The sequence below is a fragment of the Silene latifolia genome, chromosome Y (assembly GCF_048544455.1).
Source record: "Silene latifolia isolate original U9 population chromosome Y, ASM4854445v1, whole genome shotgun sequence".
In the NCBI taxonomy this organism is placed as follows: domain Eukaryota; kingdom Viridiplantae; phylum Streptophyta; class Magnoliopsida; order Caryophyllales; family Caryophyllaceae; genus Silene; species Silene latifolia.
Window position 1 is genome coordinate 120,246,055 of NC_133538.1, and position 18,903 is coordinate 120,264,957.

General features: G+C 38.9%; 1 protein-coding gene across 1 annotated transcript; it reads left to right on the forward strand.

The window, feature by feature from the left end:
- The first annotated feature begins 13,065 nt into the window (after positions 1-13,065).
- Positions 13,066-13,494, forward strand: LOC141628808 (secreted RxLR effector protein 161-like). The gene is made up of 2 exons (XM_074441908.1): positions 13,066-13,159; positions 13,292-13,494. The coding sequence occupies exons 1-2, from the start codon at positions 13,066-13,068 to the stop codon at positions 13,492-13,494; spliced, it is 297 nt and encodes a 98-aa protein (XP_074298009.1).
- Positions 13,495-18,903: the final 5,409 nt, after the last annotated feature.

The window sequence follows — 18,903 nt, forward strand, 5'->3', positions numbered from 1 at the left end:
ACTGAAAATGGACAATGTCCTGGTCCATTTGCAAAGTTACTTGAAAGTAGGGGTAGTTGTACACAGTATACAATGTGAAGAGTTAAGAACGATTAATACCTAAGAGGGGGAGGGAGTGAATTAGGTGTACCTTTTAAAAAATCTCTTTTACTTGGTTAAAGGCTAACACAAGTAAGATCTGCTGAGTACGAGTTTGAGAAACTTAATGGATTATAAGTTCACAAACGGTACAACAGGTTTATGCAACAGTATGAGAGACTGTTGCACAGCACTGGCAGCGAGATTAACATATGAAAGTGAAATGATAAGAAAACGTGAAAGTAAATGAACAAACAAGACGATGTTTAAAAATTGGTTCAACTCCTACTCTGGAGCCTACGTCCAACCGTTATTTTATTGCTTGTTTAGAAATTTACTCAAACTTAACTAAACCATTACAATGAAAATAACTCGCCAACCTACTCCGGTTGCAATTGCTTAAAGCTACTCCGCTTCAAGACTTTTTCTTACTCAAAGCTACTCCACTTCAAGACTTAAGGTTCTATCTCAACGGTTTACAGAGTCAGAATCTCATTGGTTCACTTAAGAACATGGAGATTGCAATTAAGACCTAAACACGAGAATCATTGAACATATTCTTTATGCAACAGCGAAGCGAACTGATACTTGGAGATTTTACAGCTTTGAAAAACAATTGAAGACTTTTTAAAAACAGAAAACGGTTTTGCAAATGATTGAAGAACAAAGCTTTAAATGCTGAAAAGATTTGCAAAGTATTTACAATGAATGCTCTTTCAAAGTCTTACAATAAATGATAAATGAAGTGGCTATTTATAGAGAAAGGAAGTGTGTAAGAGAAGGATCTTAACACTTCTTTAATCTAATAGCCATAGGTTTGTAATATGCATTTTCATTTAAAAAAAGAGAGAAACAATCAGGTTGCAAGGCTCAAGGCAGCTGCATTTTTCCAAAGCAAAGAGTATTTCCCATAAGTTTTATGGGAACTCACAATTTCGCCCAAAATGGAAAAAGCAAAAGACCCATTTTTAGGCTCCGTTTGGCGAGACATTTCAGGTACCTGATTTCGTCAAAGTAGCTTATTTGACCAAAATTCAGGCACCTTATTTTTCTGTAAGCGTTTGGCAAGTAGCTTATTTAACCAAATAAGGTACCTGAAATGAAATGCTACATAGAGTAGCATTTGAGATTTCAGGTACCTGATTTGATTTGATTTTCCGTTTTTACCCCTTAAATTTATATTATTAAATTATTATCATATCTTTTTACGTCATTTCATCAAAATCAGTTAGCTTTTCAGTTAGTTTGCCAAACATCTTTTTATATAATCAGCTACCTTATCAGTTCCTAATTTTCAGCTACCTTATCAGTTAACTTTTCAGGTTTCAGTTAGCCTTTCAGTTTTCAGCTACCTTTTCAGGTTTCAGCTACCTTTTCAGTTAGTTTTACCAAACAGAACCTTAGCATGAAAATCCACTTGCATTAATGGGATTGGCATCTTTAATTTAGCTTGGAAGAATATCCTTTTTGTTCTCAATTGTTCTTCAGATTTGAAAAATGGTATCTTTTAGAAAACAATAAAACCTTTTGAAGGATTTTAAACACTTATGAATTTTTCGAAAAATTCTCCATGCGTTAGTAACAGAAACTGTGGTGCAACAGTCACATGAACTGTTGCACGGTTTTGCAATCACTTATGCATAAAGAGAATATGTTTAACTACCTCGTTTACAACATTCATTCTAGACAATGGGCATGCTTGACTTGTCTTTCATTTTGATCGTCTTTGGGCTTCTTTGAACAATCATTGGATGCTTCAATTTGATAAACATTTAACTAAGAAGCAAACAATTAAATGACAATGAAATTTAGCATCATCAACCAAGTGTGTTCTAACAAATTCCCCCTTTGATGATGGCAAGTTTTAAATATGTGTGTAGTTCCCCCTAAGCCCATGGTGAATCGGTCTTTGAACCAAATAATAAGGAGCATCAAATAAACATGATCAAGATGAATGGGGGTCAACATGTTTGGCCTAAGTAGAACATCTAATCATCATAGCTAAGACATTTCCATGGTGAACGTTAGCCTAAGAGTTGTTAGTTAACACATAAACACATAATTTAACTACTTCCCCCTCTTGACATCATCAAGAGAAGGACATAAACATATTCAAGTAGTACATAATTAAATCAAGGACAAATGTTCAAAACAAGAGAAAAGAAACATCCCATAATTTGCATATGAGTTAAAAACAAAGAGCCAAAAGGTTAGGAGGAGAAGGGTAGGCACGGATGCCTTATTCATCATCGGGAGCATCACCTCCAAGAGCTTGCACACGCACAATGAGATTTTCATTAATGGTTTTGAGCTCAGCAACTTCTTCCTTAAGAGTCTCATTGTCAACAACAAACTTAGACACCATGTTCACAAGCTTGTCTAACTTTGCAAGTACAACACCCATTTCAACAGTTGAGCCAACTGTTGCACCGGGCTTCAACCTCAAGGTAAGAGGTAAGTTGGTCAATGGTCAAGATAAAGGGTTTTTGATTAATAAATGCCGAGAGAGTTCCTGATGCAACATCAACCTTGACTGTTGCATAGAACTGAATGACCTCCGACATGTAAACCGGAGAGTATTTGTTGAGGAGATTAAACCAACCTTGACCAAAAATAGTAGCTTTGAAGAATGCAAAAGCTGGAGAAGAATCATACCATGTTTTCTTATATCGTCTCCCACTATGGAAGCAACATGCAAGCATCCCTTGACATAGCTTGAGAGTGTCATCCGGAAGGTCGAGTGAATTGAGATGAGCAAGGACATCATTTTTGAATGCGTCATCATGAATGGTGACCATCAACTCCATGCAAGTGTTGAGAGGAATTTTATCCTCAATGACATCATCATCTTCCGGTGGAGGAACCACCTCCTCCTTCCGTGGGTACCTCGGCTTTTTGGCCGCCTTGGGTTTTGATTACCTCTTTCTTTTGGTAATGGTTTGAGGTTTTTTTTGGTGGGAGTCTCAATGATAATATCACCATCATCATAACCAAACAGTTCGGTGATTTTGATTTGAGATTTGGTTTTGGGGATTTTGGTGGAGAGAGGGTCAAATTCATCAACAAACTTGTCTTCATTGTTAGGTTCACCCATATTTTCATTGTTGGGGATGAACTCTTCTTCATTCATGACTTCATTTTCGGGATTTTGAATTGGGGAATCGATTTTTTCAGCATCATCTTTCTCACTCACTGTTTCCTTCTCCTTTTCAAGCTCACTTTCTTTTTCTTTTTCCTCATCTTTTTCACTCATTTTTTCTTCCTCATTTTTATCACCATCATCTTCGATCTCCTTTTCTTTTTCAACTTCCTTTTCACTTTCTTTTTCTTTTTCTGATTCTTTTTCTTTCTCGACAACATCACTTCCATCCTCATTTTCTTTTTCCTTTTCAACAAAAACAACATCATCAACCACATCTTCAACAATCACCTTTTCTTTGTTGATTTTGCTTGCCATTTGATTGAGTGTGGGCTCATCTTCTTCGGAATCAACATCAACATTTGAGTCCAACATCAAAGAGATTGGGGGACTTCGTTTTAATCCACCACGGCCTCTTTCCTTTGTATCCATGTATTTCTTTCGTGCAACACTGGGCTTAAATGTTGGAGGCTTGGTAGGAGATGGTTTGGGTTTGTTGAATTTTTCAATGTTTGCAGCGGATTTGGTGACCATTTTTTGCTGGGCAATGTATTTTGGGTTGAAGGAGTTTCTAAGATTTTGAATTTCTCTATTAATTGATTTTTTTGGGAGCCATTTGAGGGTGTTGGGGTTGACGGTTTTAGGGAGATGAAAGAGGTTGAATTATTTTGAATTTTGAATGGAGGTTTGTGGGTAAATGAGAAAGTGAGGTTATTGCATGGGGGATTTATTAACGGGACGGTTGGTTTTAATGAGGGAGTGGTTAATAGGTGAGGTATAGTGTAAATGTGGGAAATGATGGTATATGGGGCAGCTAGAGTAGGATTAGCTCGATAGGACATAAAGTGATTGTAAGGCTCAATGTAATAATTCTAGTGCAAAGTGTGGAGTTCCAATGCAATTTTTTTCGGCACACTTGACATATGATAAATTTGACATTTTTAAACTTGAGAACATGTATACATCTTTTATCTCTAGTCAATCATGTGGGAAAGATAATTTTAACTCGTGTTACATGTCGCCTAACAAACCAATTTCCAACAGAAATTTTACGAATTATTCCCTTTCTAACGATTTTGTAAAAATGTCCGCAATTTGATTTTCCGTTCTACAAAACATTAGACATATATTTCCTTTTTCGACTTGATCCCGTAAAAAATGATGCCTTATATCAATGTGTTTCGTCCTAGAATGTTGTATTAGATTTTTCGAGATGTTAATTGCACTTGTATTATCACAAAATATGGGAGTAGTTTTGAAAATAAGACCGTAATCACGCATTGTTGTCATACCCAAAAATTTTGAGCACAACAAAGAGCAGCACTTACATACTCACTTTCGGCCGTGGATAGAGCAACAGTATTTTGTTTCTTGGATGCCCATGAGATGAGGCACGGTCCTAAGAAGGTAGCAATACCCGAGGTGATTTTTCTATCCAACGAGCTCCCGCATAATCCACATCCGAAAATCCTACAAGATCAATGTCATAATGAGTTGGGTACCAAAGGTATAAACCTTGCGTTCCAATCAAATACCTAAAAATCCGTTTAACGGATTTGAAATGTGATTCCTTAGGATTTGATTGGAAACGAGCACACACACACACACACACACACACACACACACACACACACACACACACACACACACACACACACACACACACACACACACACACACACACACACACACACACACACACACACACACACACACACACACACACACTAAATAGTATGTTGGGTCGACCAGTGGTTAAATAAAGCAATGAACCGATCATACCTCGATATGCCTTTTCACTAACACACATACCATTTTCGTCTTTGTCAAGATTAAGCTTGGCAATCATAGGTGTAGGCATAGGATTGGAGCTAGTTAACTCAAACTTACTTATCATTTCCTTTAAGTACTTTTGTTGGTGGATCATGGTTCCTTTTTCATCTTGCTTAATTTGGAGACCAAGGAAAAATCCAAGTTCTCCCATCATGCTCATTTCAAACTCAGAAGTCATTAGATCCGAAAAGTACTTATAAAGAGTGTTGTTAGTTGCATCAAAAATAATGTCATCGACATATACTTGCACAAGAAACAGTTCCTTTGACTGTGACTTGATAAACAATGTTTTATCGACCGAACCACGTAGAAAACCATTTTCTAACAGGAATTTTGAAAGCCTATCATACCAAGCTCGGGGAGCCTGTTTTAAACCATAAAGTTCTTTGTCAAGTTTAAATACGTGATTAGGGAACTCATTGTTTGTAAAGATCGGAGGTTGTTCGACAAAAACTTCTTCTTCAAGATATCCATTTAAGAAAGCGGTTTTAACATCCATTTGAAAAAGTTTTATGCCAACGTGAGATGCAAAAGCTATGAGCATTCATATGGCTTCAAGCCTAGCTACTGGTGCAAAGATTTTATCGTAGTCAATCCCCTCTTGTTGATTAAACCCTTGTACCACTAGTCTAGCTTTATTCCTTACAATTTCTCCAACATCATCGAGCTTATTGCGATAGACCCATCTCGTACCAATTATAGTACGTTGAGATGGTCTAGGGACTAGATGCCATACCTTGTTCCTCTCAAATTGCTCCAATTCTTCTTGCATAGCCGTGACCCAATATTCGTCGGTTAATGCCATTGTGACATTAATGGGTTCAATTTGTGATATGAATGCTTCAAAAGCACAGTGGTTTTGGAGTGATTATCTGGTTTTGATTCCAGAGGTAAGGTCACTGGTTAAATTTGATTTGAAGATGGGAACCTTGATGCTTCCATTTCTTTGGAACAAGAGTGTTAGAGGCCTCGTTTGTTTCATTTGGTTCTGATGTAACAGTGGCAGTGACTGTTGAATGGGGAATATTTTGTGAGGATGTTTTTGGATTGGTTTCAATTTGGTTAGTGATTGGTTCACTGCAGTCCTCATTCCCCTTGGATGAGCTAGCTCCATTTTTAGATGAGGGAGGATTAGTTCCCCCTGGATTTTGGCCAGCCTCATCAAGCAACAATGGCTCCAACTGTTGCTCAGCTTCTTCCACTACTTGATCCATGTCATGACGTATCATTCCAATTTCGAAGTCATCGTCTTCCTCATCATCTTCTTCATCATTAACCTGAGTGTTTGAAACAAAGAGACTAGATTCGTCAAATATTACATGAACGCTTTCCTCATTTTCATGGTTCTCTTGTTATACACTTTGTAAGCTTTACTATGATCGGAATAATCAACAAAAACACCTTCATCACTGAGCATCAAACTTGCCTAGGTTGTCTTTTCCATTATTGTGAACAAAGCATTTACTACCAAACCATTTTAAGTGTGAGATGTTAGGTTTTCTTCCTCGTAGTAATTCATAAGGAGTTTTCTCAATGATTTTTCTAATCATGACACGATTATAGATATAACAAGATGTGTTAACAGTCTCGGCCCAAAAGTTTCTTGGCACTTTAGAGCTAATGAGCATGGTCCTAGCCATATTTTCAAGAGTTCGATTCATTCGTTCCACAACCCCATTTTGTTAAGAGGTTCTTGCGGCCGAAAAATTGTGGCTAATACCGTGTTCATTGCAATAAGACTCGAATGATAAATTCTCAAATTCGGTTCCCTGGTCGGATCTCAAGGAGACAAGTTTATAACCAAATTTTTTTTGGACCTTTTTAACCCAAATTAAGAATTCATCAAAAGTTTGATCTTTAGAACTTAAGAAGAGAAGCCAAACATATCTTGTGAAATCATCAACAATGAGACAAACGTAGCGACTTCCACCTCTACTAACAATACGCATGGGTCCGCATAAGTCTATGTGTATGAGTTCAAGAGGTAAGGAAGTGTTAACAATCTTTTTGGATTTATAGGAGCATTTTACTTGTTTACCTTTAACACAAATCGTCACAAAGTGATTTAAACTCAAATTTGATGTTAGGAATGCCATCAACTAGATCAAGCCTTTTAAGGGTATTAAGTGTTTTAGCATTTACATGACCAAGTCATTTATGTCAAAGCAAGGGTCATTCTTTTGAACACTCATGCATGATAATGTTTGACTCGACAATGAATATAAGTTAGTCATGTAAACATCTTTAACAAGTTTACCTTCAAGAATAAGTTCTCTAGTCTCACCATCAATTATTCTACACTCACTAGCAAGAAATTCAACGATGTTACCTCGATCACACAATTGTGATATGCTTAGAAGATTGTGTTTCAAACCTTTGACAAGCAACACTTTGTCGACACATAGTGACTTTGACTTACCAACTTTTCCAATACCAATGATTTCACCTCGTTTCTTGTCACCAAAAGTCACTATGCCACCATCGTAGGCTTCTAGCGAAAGGAATTGGCTTTCATCTCTAGTCATATGACGAGAGCATCCACTGTCTAAGTACCAATTGCTTCTGCCTTTCGCTAATGCCTATAAGAAATCAAACATTTATTTTAGGAACCGAAACAAGTTTTAGTTCCTTCTTGACAATGACTTTCTTGACTTCTTTCTTTTTAATCCAAACATGTTTAGCCGCTTTAGTGCTTCTTTCTAAATCAAGGACTCTCTTTTCACAACCATTGAACTCATGACCAGTTTTACCACAGTAGTTGCAAATAATGTATTCAGGAAGGCCAATATACTTTCTTCTTCGAAAATCTGTCTTGCTTGGGTCTTGGTTTCGAGTACAACAATGCATGGTACTGTTGCATTTGAAACCAAGTCCAGCATTTTTTGCTCGTTTTTCGTATTCTTGAGATTGTTTTAGAAGAAACTCCAAGATATTCTGAATTCTTTCCCATTTCAAATAGAACATCTTAGCCTCATCTAGCTCTTTGGTTAGTGTTTTAATTTTAGCAAGATGACTAAGATTTAGTTGACCTACTTTGTCGAAAGCCTGTTTAACATGTCTTACTTCATCACTGAGCAATAAGCCAATTTGCTCAAGTTGCTTGTTATCTCTTTTACACAAGGTAAGGTCAGCTAGCAAAGAGTCACGTTCCTTATTTAGTGAAGACACATGTTTTGTGAGAGTCTCAATTTCCTTCATAGACTCAGATGCAACAGTTGCATCATCTGTTGTATGAGTTTGTTCAGCCCTTTTTAGAGTTTCAATTTGAGCAAGAAGGTCATTGTTTGATTGTTGCATTTGATCTAAGGCACTTTTAGCATGACTTGACTCATCATTCAACATTTCAGAAATTTAACAAGATCCTCTTTTTCACTTTTACATGTTGCTAGATCAATCATAAGTTGGTCACGTTCATTAGTTAGTGAGGACATAGTTTTGTCGAAGGACTCGTCTCCTTTGTTAGACACAGATGCAACATTGCAGTGGTCTGTTGCATGTATTTCATCAACCTTTTTAGCAAGAAATAGATTCTGTTTTTGTAGCCTTTTAATCTCCTTCTCAAGACTCGATGATGAGTTAGGTTGATCGACCTCATTTAGACATTCTTTTAAACCAACATTTTCTTCGGCTATATCTTCAATTTCGGTTTTCATAGCCTCTAATTTATCGTTTTGGACACGACACTTATCAATGAATTGATCTAGAAGAAGACAAATTTTGTCTTTGGAGAAAGATCGAACCTTTTTCTTGAGCTTATTTACCTCAATGTCAGAATCTAAATCTGAGTCCACAGAGTGAACCATAAGACATTTGACACTTTCTTTCTTTGTTGACTTTAGAACATCATTGCTTAACTGAGAGGAGATGCTAAGTTGGCATCCAATTCTTCTTCAAGGACGTCATCCTCGTCGGAATTACACATTCCCCAAATGGCGGTCATTACTTTGCTTTTGTATTATCTTTTAGAAAACTCACGCTTTTCTTTAGATTTAATGTCGTTCCACTTTGGGCATTCTTTGATTTGGTGACCTTTGTCACCACATTTGAAGCAACCAACAGTGGAACTAGACTTTCTTTTGGGAAAGCGTCGTTTTCTAGTATAGTTATTAGACCTTTGTGAGTTTCGACCATTTATCATACCAACAATATTTTTAGTGAACATTGCAAACTCGTCATCTTCATCCTCCTCATCACTTGAGAGAGCATAGAGAGCAAGTCCTTTCCCTTTAGAGCTTTCACCAAATCGCTTCATGAGAGTTAACTCATGGGCCATGAGTCAGCCCATAAGTTCATCAAGGGACAGCAAGGAAAGGTCTTTAGCTTCCTCAATAGCCGTAACCTTCGGTTGCCATTTTTCAGATAGGCTACGAAGGATTTTACGGACTAAATTATCGGATTCGAAGTTTCTACCTAGACTCTTGAGGTCATTAACAATACTAGAGAAACGAGAAGACAAACTATTAATTGACTCATCTCTTCCCATGTTGAGCATCTCATATTGTTGCATGAGAAGGTCAACACGGTACTTTTTGACTTGTGACGTTCCCTCATAAGCAAGATTTAGGGTGTCCCTAATTTCCTTTGCCGAGTCACATCCGGATATCCGGTTAATCTCTTGTTCACCGATGCCATATTGAAGGATGGACATGGCTTTAGAGTTTTTCTCGACTTTCCTATAATCGGCTTCAACATATTTGTCCTCACTTTTGAGAGACTTAGTGCCATTGGCATTAGTCACCTCGATTTTGAGGGGACCATTTTGAATGATCAACCAACATTCGTAGTCAGCGCTTTTGACATAGTGCTCCATGCGGTGTTTCCACCAGGCATATTTTTCCCCCTTAAAGATGGGATACTTAGTGTGTTTTGAATCGTCCATAACTATGGTATCAACTCCTTGGTGTTAACCAATATCAAGAGCACAAGGCTCTGATACCAATTGAAGAGTTAAGAACGAGTAACACTTAAGAGGGGGAGGGGGTGAATTAGGTGTACCTTTTAAAAATTTTCCCTTTTACTTTGTTAAAGGCTAACACAAGTAAGATCTGTTGAGTACGAGATTGAGAAACTTAATGGATTATAAGTTCACAAACGGTACAGCAGGTCTATGTAACAGTATGAGAGACTGTTGCACAACACTGGCAGCGAGAATAACGTATGAAAGTAAAATGATAAGAAAACGTGAAAGTAAATGAACAAACTAGACGATGTTTAAAAATTGGTTCAGCTCCTACTCCGGAGCCTACATCCAACCGTTATTTTATTGCTTGTTTAGAAATTTACTCAAACTTAACTAAACCATTACAATGAAAATAACTCGCCAACCTACTTCGATTGCAATTGCTTAAAGCTGCTCCGCTTCAAGACTTTTTCTTGCTCAAAGCTACTCCGCTTCAAGACTTAAGGTTCTATCTCAACGGTTTACAGAGTCATAATCTCAGTGGTTCACTTAAGAACATGGAGATTGCAATTAAGACCTAAACACGAGAATCATTGAACATATTCTTTATGCAACAGTGAAGCGAACTGATACTTGGAGATTTTACAGCTTTGAAAAACAATTGAGGACTTTTGAAAAAACAGAAAACGGTTTTGCAAATGATTGAAGAACAAAGCTTTAATGCTGAAAAGATTTGCAAAGTGTTTACAATGAATGCTCTTTAAAAGTCTTACAATAAAAGATAAATGAAGTGGCTATTTATAGAGAAAGGAAGTGTGTAAGAGAAGAACACTTCTTTAATCTAATAGCCATAGGTTTGTAATATGCATTTTCATTTAAAAATAAAGAGAAACAATCAGGTTGCAAGGCTTAAGGCAACTGCATTTTTTCAAAGCAAATAGTGTTTCCCATAAGTTTTATGGGAACTCACAATTTCGCCCAAAATGGAAAAAGCAAAAGACCCATTTTTAGCATGAAAATCCACTTGCATTAATAGGATTGGCATCTTTAATTTAGCTTGGAAGAATATCCTTTTTGTTCTCAATTGTTCTTCAGATTTGGAAAATGGTATCTCTTAGAAAACAATAAAACCTTTTGAAGGATTTTAAACACTTATGAATTTTTCGGAAAATTCTCCATGCGTTAGTACCATAAACCGTGGTGCAACAGTCACAGGAACTGTTGTACGGTTTTGCAATCACTTATGCATAAAGAGAATATGTTTAACTACCTCGTTTACAACATTCATTCTAGACAGTGGGCATGCTTGACTTGTCTTTCATCTTGATCATCTTTGGACTTCTTTGAACAATCATTGGATGCTTCAATTTGATAAACATTTAACTAAGAAGCAAACAATTAAATGACAATGAAACTTCGCATCATCAACCAAGTGTGTTCTAACACAATGTCTGGTGCACCTCAGCAGAACGGTGTTGCTGAAAGGCGGAACCGTACTTTAATGAAAATGGTTAGGAGCATGTTAAGTAATTGTTATTTACCTCTTTCACTATGAATTTATGCATTAAAGACAACAACCTATGTTTTAAATCGTGTTCCAAGTAAAATAGTTCCTAAGACTCCTTATGAACTATGGACAAGAAGGAAACCGAGTTTAAGACATCTTCGAGTTTGGGGTTGCCCAGCTAAAGTAAGGTTGTATAAGCCAAATGAAAAAAAAAACTAGATCCTAGGACAGTCAGTGCTTATTTCATTGGCTATCCTGAAGAGTCAAAGGGGTATAGATTTTACTGTCCTAATCACAATACGAGAATAGTAGAAACTGGAAACGCTATATTCATTGAGAATGGTTAAACTACTGGGAGCATTGAACCACGAAAAGTGGACATTAAAGAAATTCAGGTTGAAGTTCCTTCTCCTGAAGTTGCACGTGAAATTGTTGTACCATTTATGCCGTCACAGTCAAATGATATAATGGAACAACAACGAAATGAGGTGCAAAACCCACAAAATGACAATAACAATGATGATCAAGTCACAATTCAAGGGGAGAATAATATGTCACGTGAACAGTCAAGGCAATCTGTAAGGCGAAGAAGATAAGCCAACGTTCCACAGGAACAATTAAGGCGATCTATAAGAGAACGAAGATCGACCATCCCAGATGACTACGAGACATATAACATTGAGGTTGAATGTGACTTGAGCATTAGTGAGGATCCTGTCTCATTCCATAAGGCCATGGAAAGTGACATTTCTGAAAAGTGCTTCATTGCCATGAAAGAGGAGATGAAATCTATGGATGACAACAAAGTATGGGGCAACTTAGTAGTGTTGCCAGAGGGTTCTAAGGCCGTTGGGTCAAAATGGGTCTATAAGACCAAAAGGGACTCTAAAGGCAACATTGAAAGGTATAAGGGTCGACTTGTTGCCAAAGATTTCACTCAGAAAGACGGCATTGATTAAAAAGAAACTTTCTCTCCGGTGTCAAAGAAAGATTCTTTAAGAATTATTTTGGCTTTGGTAGCTCATTATGATCTGGAGCTTCACCAAATGGATGTAAAGACGCCTTTATAAACGGCGAGCTTGAGGAAGAAGTATATATGGACCAACCCGAGGGATTTGCATCCCCGGATAATGAAGATAAGGTGTGTAGGCTGAGAAAGTCGATATATGGGCTAAAACAAGCTTCCAGACAATAATGGTATTTAAAGTTTAATGATACCATCACGTCATATGGGTTTGTAGAGATTACCGTCAACCAGTGTATCTACATTAAATTCAGTGGGAGCAGATTTGTTATTTTAGTCTTATATATTGACGATATTTTGCTTGCTGCGAATGATCTAGGCATGTTGCATGATGTAATGAAATATCTATCTAATTAAGAACTTTAAAATGAAAGATATGGTCGGGTGAGGCATCTTATGTGATCGGAATTGAAATTTTCCGTGATAGATCATAAGGATTGTTAGGGTTGTCTTAGAAAGCTTACATTGACAAAGTTTTTGACAGATATAGAATGAACGAATGCTCTGCAGGGATAGTTCCTATACAAAAAGGGGACAAATTTAGTAAAATGTAATGTCCCCCTAATGAACTGGAACGAAAAAAAATGGAGAGAATTCCCTGTGCATCTGTGGTTGGGAGTTTGAACTATGTTCAGACATGTACTCGACCAGATATAAGCTTTGCTATTGGAATGTTGGGTCGGTAACGAAGTAGTCCCGGGATAGACCACTGGAAAGCTGCAAATAAGGTCCTTAGGTACTTGTAAGGCACTAAAGAGCTCATGCTTACTTATAGAATATCTGATCATCTTGAGGTGATTGGTTATTCAGATTCAGATTATGCCGAATGTGTTGATAGTAGAAAATCGACAATTGGTTACTTCTTCCTTTTAGCTGAAGGGACATTATCATGGAAAAGTTGGAAGCAGTCTATCATTTCTACTCCTATTATGGAAGCCAACTTTGTGACATTCTTTGAGGCCTATTCAAGCATTGTGGTTGCGAAACATTATCTCGGGACTTGGGATCCTTGATAATATAGCCAAGGCGCTGAGAATTTATTGTGATAATTGTGCAGCCGTCTTCTTCTCTAACAACGATAAATACCCCAAGGGTGCTAAGCACATGGAATTAAAGTTCTTATCGGTCAAGGAGGAGGTACAGAAGTTAAGAGTGTCATTTGAGCATATAAGAACGGATATGATTGTAGCAGATCCATTAACTAAGGGATTACCAGCCAAGGCGTTCATTGGCCATGTAGAACGCATGGGTGTTATATCAAACGCCTTATTATTATAAAGTTAATATGCTTGTAATAAATGTGACATCTTGAATTCACTTATAGTATTGTTTCTATTATAAAAGACATGTTAATCATTATAATATATGTATAGATTAGAGTTATTAGACTACATGTGACTACAATACTACGGTTTTATGTGCTGTTGGGTACTCTATCGAGTAAGGTTTACTCTGTCGAGTAAGTTAGTTTTGCGTTCTGGACAGTGTTCTGTCTGATGGGTACTCAATCGAGTAGGGGCAACTCGATCGAGTAGGGGCCACTCGATCGAGTACCTCACTTACTCGATCGAGTGCGTCGGGTTTTACGGGTTTTTGGCCAGGTTTTTATAGCAACACGAGATTAATATAAAAAGCACTTTTCGTCAATTATTTTTACTTTTTATAATATTCTAAACATTTCACAAGATAAAACAAGTTACGTTGAATCCTCTCTCACATTGCTATCAAATCCAAGGGCTTGAGTCGTCAGATTCCAGAGTTCTTTACACCGTTGAGACCGTCGTATTATGGGTAAGATCCTAGTACGGTTTTCATATTGTTTTGTTAACTTTGGTTTAAACCCTAATTGGGTAATTTGGGGGTTTTGGGAGTATTGTTGGTATTAGTCTGTGATTGTATGTTGATAGGAGGTGATTTCGTAGAGGAGCGTTTCTGATCGGCTGTTGTGTTGGTTGTGGTGATTGCATTCCAGGTAGGGTTTCCTACTCAGTTATTGTTTACATGATCATGAGATAATTGTTGGTTGTTGGTTAATTGCATTTGTTTATATCGTAATTGAATTGGTATTGTTGATGTTGTGGTTGGTGGTTGTTGTTTGTTTGTGGTTCGCGAGGTGCGCCCTCGGCTGAGTGGAGTCACTTGCGGGAATGGCTTCACGTCATTGATTCGCCCCTTGTGGAACCCGCCACAAGAGGGGATGTGCACAATAAGGAACATGGGTTTTCGCTCGGTAAAGATGAGCGGGGCTTAGGTGGGAACGGTTGCGGTCCCCCACTGGCGGTGTGGATTACTGGTTGCAGCCATAATCTGGCAGGGCTAGACCTTCAGGCTAGCCAGGTGATTGCTGATGTGACGGTGTTGGAGAATTGTGTTTGTATATTGTTGTTGTATATCTTATATTGTGTATGCAGTAACTGACCCCGTTTAATTGTTTTAAAAACTGTGGTGATCCATTCGGGGATGGTGAGCAGTTATTGAGTAGGTATGATTTGGATGCGCTAGGGATTAGCTGGGCATGAGTCACCACGAGTCAATTAGAAGTCTTCCGCTGTGATGTCGAACATTTTATTTACTTTAGTTGGTTTTTGGATTTGGAACAGTTGTATCTTACTTTACAGGTTTTGGGTTTTGATGTATTCACTTAAACTATTTATTTAAAATACGGTCTTTTATAGTCTATTTTATATGCATTGCCTCGGGTAACCGAGATGGTACCACTCTCATATGCATTAGGTGGTCTTGGTAAGGCACCTTGGTATATGGGGGTGTTACAAAGTGGTATCACAGTGACGATTTTGGAACCTGTAACTAACGAATCTAATGAACTTAGAGAGTCAAACGAAAATGAACCCGGTTAAGAGTTGTTAGGAGCTAATGCAAAGACTTGGGAGATGTCCTAAAGTCGCGAACTCGCCCAACAACTTTGAACCGGTCATTATGGGGTGTCATGGGATCGATATGTGTTTACTAATGTTTATATGAATATGTTGGATGTTTCATGTGTGGTTGAATGGAGGATGTGGTGGAAAAAGGTGAAGGTAGATGTATATGATAATATGATTTTGGTTAAGCATGTTGTATGATGAATTGATTTATAATGTGGCTATAATAGTAACATGTGAATAGGAGATGTTGTGTTGTATATGTATATTTTATTTTTGTGAAAAGTTATAAAGTTAAAGGCATGAGGGTAGTTAGAAATGTCAGCATGACTCGATCGAGTAGGGGTAACTCGATCGAGTAGGGTGGACTCGATCGAGTGGGCTGAACTCGATCGAGTGGGTATATGATAATGTTGGGCAGTAGCTGCTGTTTTGTGCAACTCGCTCGAGTAGGGGGAGAACTCGATCGAGTGGGGGCTACTCGATCAAGTACGTATGTGACTCAATCGAGTGTGTTTTTGTGTCAGTTCTGGTCAGGTTCTGGAGTTGAGGAACTCGATCGAGTAAGTGGGCAACTCGATCGAGTGACCTCTACTCGATCGAGTGGGTGTGGTTACTCGATCGAGTAGGTGCTGTGCAGGTCATATTTGCTTTGAGCCGTAAGCTATGTGCTTACATTTATCTCTCCTCTGAATAGCTCAAAGATATGCCGCCAAAGTGGTCTGCCATGTATGCTAGGGCTCAGGAGATGAGTGTTGACTAGATTGCCAAGATGGTTAAGCATCAAGATGCACTAACCGAAGCCCTTAAGAGGTTTGGGAAAGACAAAGATGCCGGGGTAAACTTTGCCAAGATGAGCACTACGATATTCCGCTTCAACCCAAAAGAATAAACGGGTACTAGTGCGCCAATTTTGCTCAACAATTGGCATAAGGAGATGGAGAACATCTTGGTAGTGGTTCATTGTCCCGGGGATTTTAAGGCGGAACAAGCTGCGTTCTACCTGAGAGATATTGCGGGGTAATGGCGGGACAAGGTGAGAGAGAGTGCCCTAGTCCTTTATCTGAAGCAGGGTAAGTCTGTCATACCATGGGTTGAGTTCAAGAGAACGATGAGAAGGGAGTTCGTTCCAGAGCATGTTCGTAGTAAGTTGAGGGAGGAGTTTGATTCTTTCAAGATGACCTTAGATATGACGGTGGCGGAGTACTATCACAAGTTTAATGAGAAGCCGAGATATGCTGAGGACACGGGGCTGAGTCAGGAGAACTTGGAACTTCAGTTTGAGAAGGGGTTGACCTATCTGATCATGGAGAAGCTACCGGTTGGGGTCCTTACTGATGTTAAGGAAGTATATGAGAGGGCAGGACGAGCTGAGCGGTTGGTTGAGATGGCCAAAGAAAACAAAGAGAGGGGTCCATAAAAGAGAAAGGCTGAGAGTGAGGGTGGTGGTCAGTCTAGCTACAAGAGGGGTAATCATAACTAGGTAAGGGCTTATTCATCGCGATCGGGTTTCAGCGGTGGAGCTTCTTATGGGCGTGGACGTCGTGGTAGCAGCAGTTGGAGTATCTCGTGTTTCAACTCTGGTGATATGGGCCACAAGAGGTATGAGTGTACTAGTGTCGGAGGGAGATGTTTCCAGAGGCCATCACAGGGGAGCTTTTCACAGGGTCCGACACAGAGCTGTGCTAGCAACCAACCAGCCGGGTCATGCAATAATCAAGGGGGACATGGTAACAACAACGGTGGGTCCAACCGCAATAGCGGTAATTCTTATCAGAAAGCGGCGGCTAACAAAAATCAGGGGTCAACTGCCAAGCCATCTACTTCAGCTAGTACAGTACAAGGAGGTGGACAAAAGACCAGTGACAAGTTGTTCATAATGGACACGAAAGCTGCTGAGGATGATGCACACGTGATCACTGGTACCTTTCTTGTTAATGATGTTTCTACCTCTGTTTTGTTTGATTCGGGGGCGTCACACTCTTTTGTATCGTTGGGTCATGCTAAGTCAATGGGTTTGAGAGAGTTTGAGTCTGTAAAAGATGATGTTTTTATACCATCGGGCGAGTTAGTATCTTATGGGAGGTTGTATAAGGGTGTATCCATGATAGTTGGGCAGGTTGATCTTCCAGTGGATTTATTAGAATTTCCTATGGATGGTTTTAAGATGATAGTTGGTATTGGTTTGGTAAGTACAAGGCTATAATAGATTGTCACCAAAAGAAAGTTTCTTTGAGAGGTCCTAAGGGAGTTAGTGTGTCTTATCGTGGGTTTGTTGTCAAACCCAAAGTCAAAGTGATTGCAGCGGTGACCATGAAGTCTTACTTGAGGAAGGGGTGTCCTTTATTCTATGCCATGTGAAAGATCATAATATGGTGGAGTCGAAAGCAGATGAGATACCAGTGGTGGGAGAGTTTCCAGATGTTTTTCCATAGGAGATACCGGGTTTATCACCAAAGAGAGAGATAAATTTTAGTGTGGAGTTGAAACCAGGGATATGACCTATCTCTAAGGCCCCGTACCGCATGGGTCCCAAGGAGTTAGGGGAGCTGAAGAAACAGTTGGGTGATTTAATAGAGAAGGGATACATTAGGCCTAGTGTATCGCCGTGAGGAGAACCAGTTCTGTTTATGAAGAAGAAAGAAGGGAGCTTGAGGTTGTGTATCGATTATAGGGAGCTGAACAGTGTTACAGTAAAGAACAAGTATCTTTTGTCAAGGATAGATGATCTGTTTGACCAGCTGAGTGGGGTCGGAGTCTTTTCAAAGATTGATCTGAGATCAGGGTACCATCAGGTGAGGATTCGGGATGAAGACATACCAAAGACAGTTTTTCGATCAAGGTATGGTCACTATGCGTATGTGGTGATGTCGTTTGGGTTGTTTAACGCGCCGGTAGTGTTTATAGATTTGATGAACCAAGTTTTCAGTCAGTTCTTAGACTAGTTCGTGGTGGTGTTTATAGATGACATCTTAGTCTATTCCAAGACTAAGGAGGAGCACGAGGAGCATTTGAGGTTAGTGTTGCAAACTCTGCGCGACAACCAGCTGTATGCAAAGATGTCTAAGTGTGAGTTCTGGCTAGAGAAAGAGGCTTTTCCGGGTCATGTGATTTCTAAAGAGGGTGTATCTGTTGATCCTAGCAAGATAGAGGCAGTAGCTAAGTGGGAAGCACCACAGAATGTGGCCGAGATCAGGAGTTTCTTGGGTTTAGCAGGGTACTATCGACGAATCGTGAAAGTCTTTTCGAAGATTGCCAGGCCTATGACCGCGTTGATGAGGAAAGAGAACAGGTTTCGATGGGATGAAAGTTATGAGACGGCTTTCCAAACATTAAAGGAGCGTTTGACCACAGCTCCAGTCTTAGCTTTACCTGAAGGGTGTGAGAACTTTGAGGTGTATACAGATGCTTCGAAGAATGGGTTGGGTTGTGTGTTAATGCAGAACGGGAAAGTCATTGCCTCTGCTTCTAGGAAATTGAAACCTTATGAGGACAACTATCTGACGCATGATCTAGAGTTGGGTGCAATTGTGTTTGCTC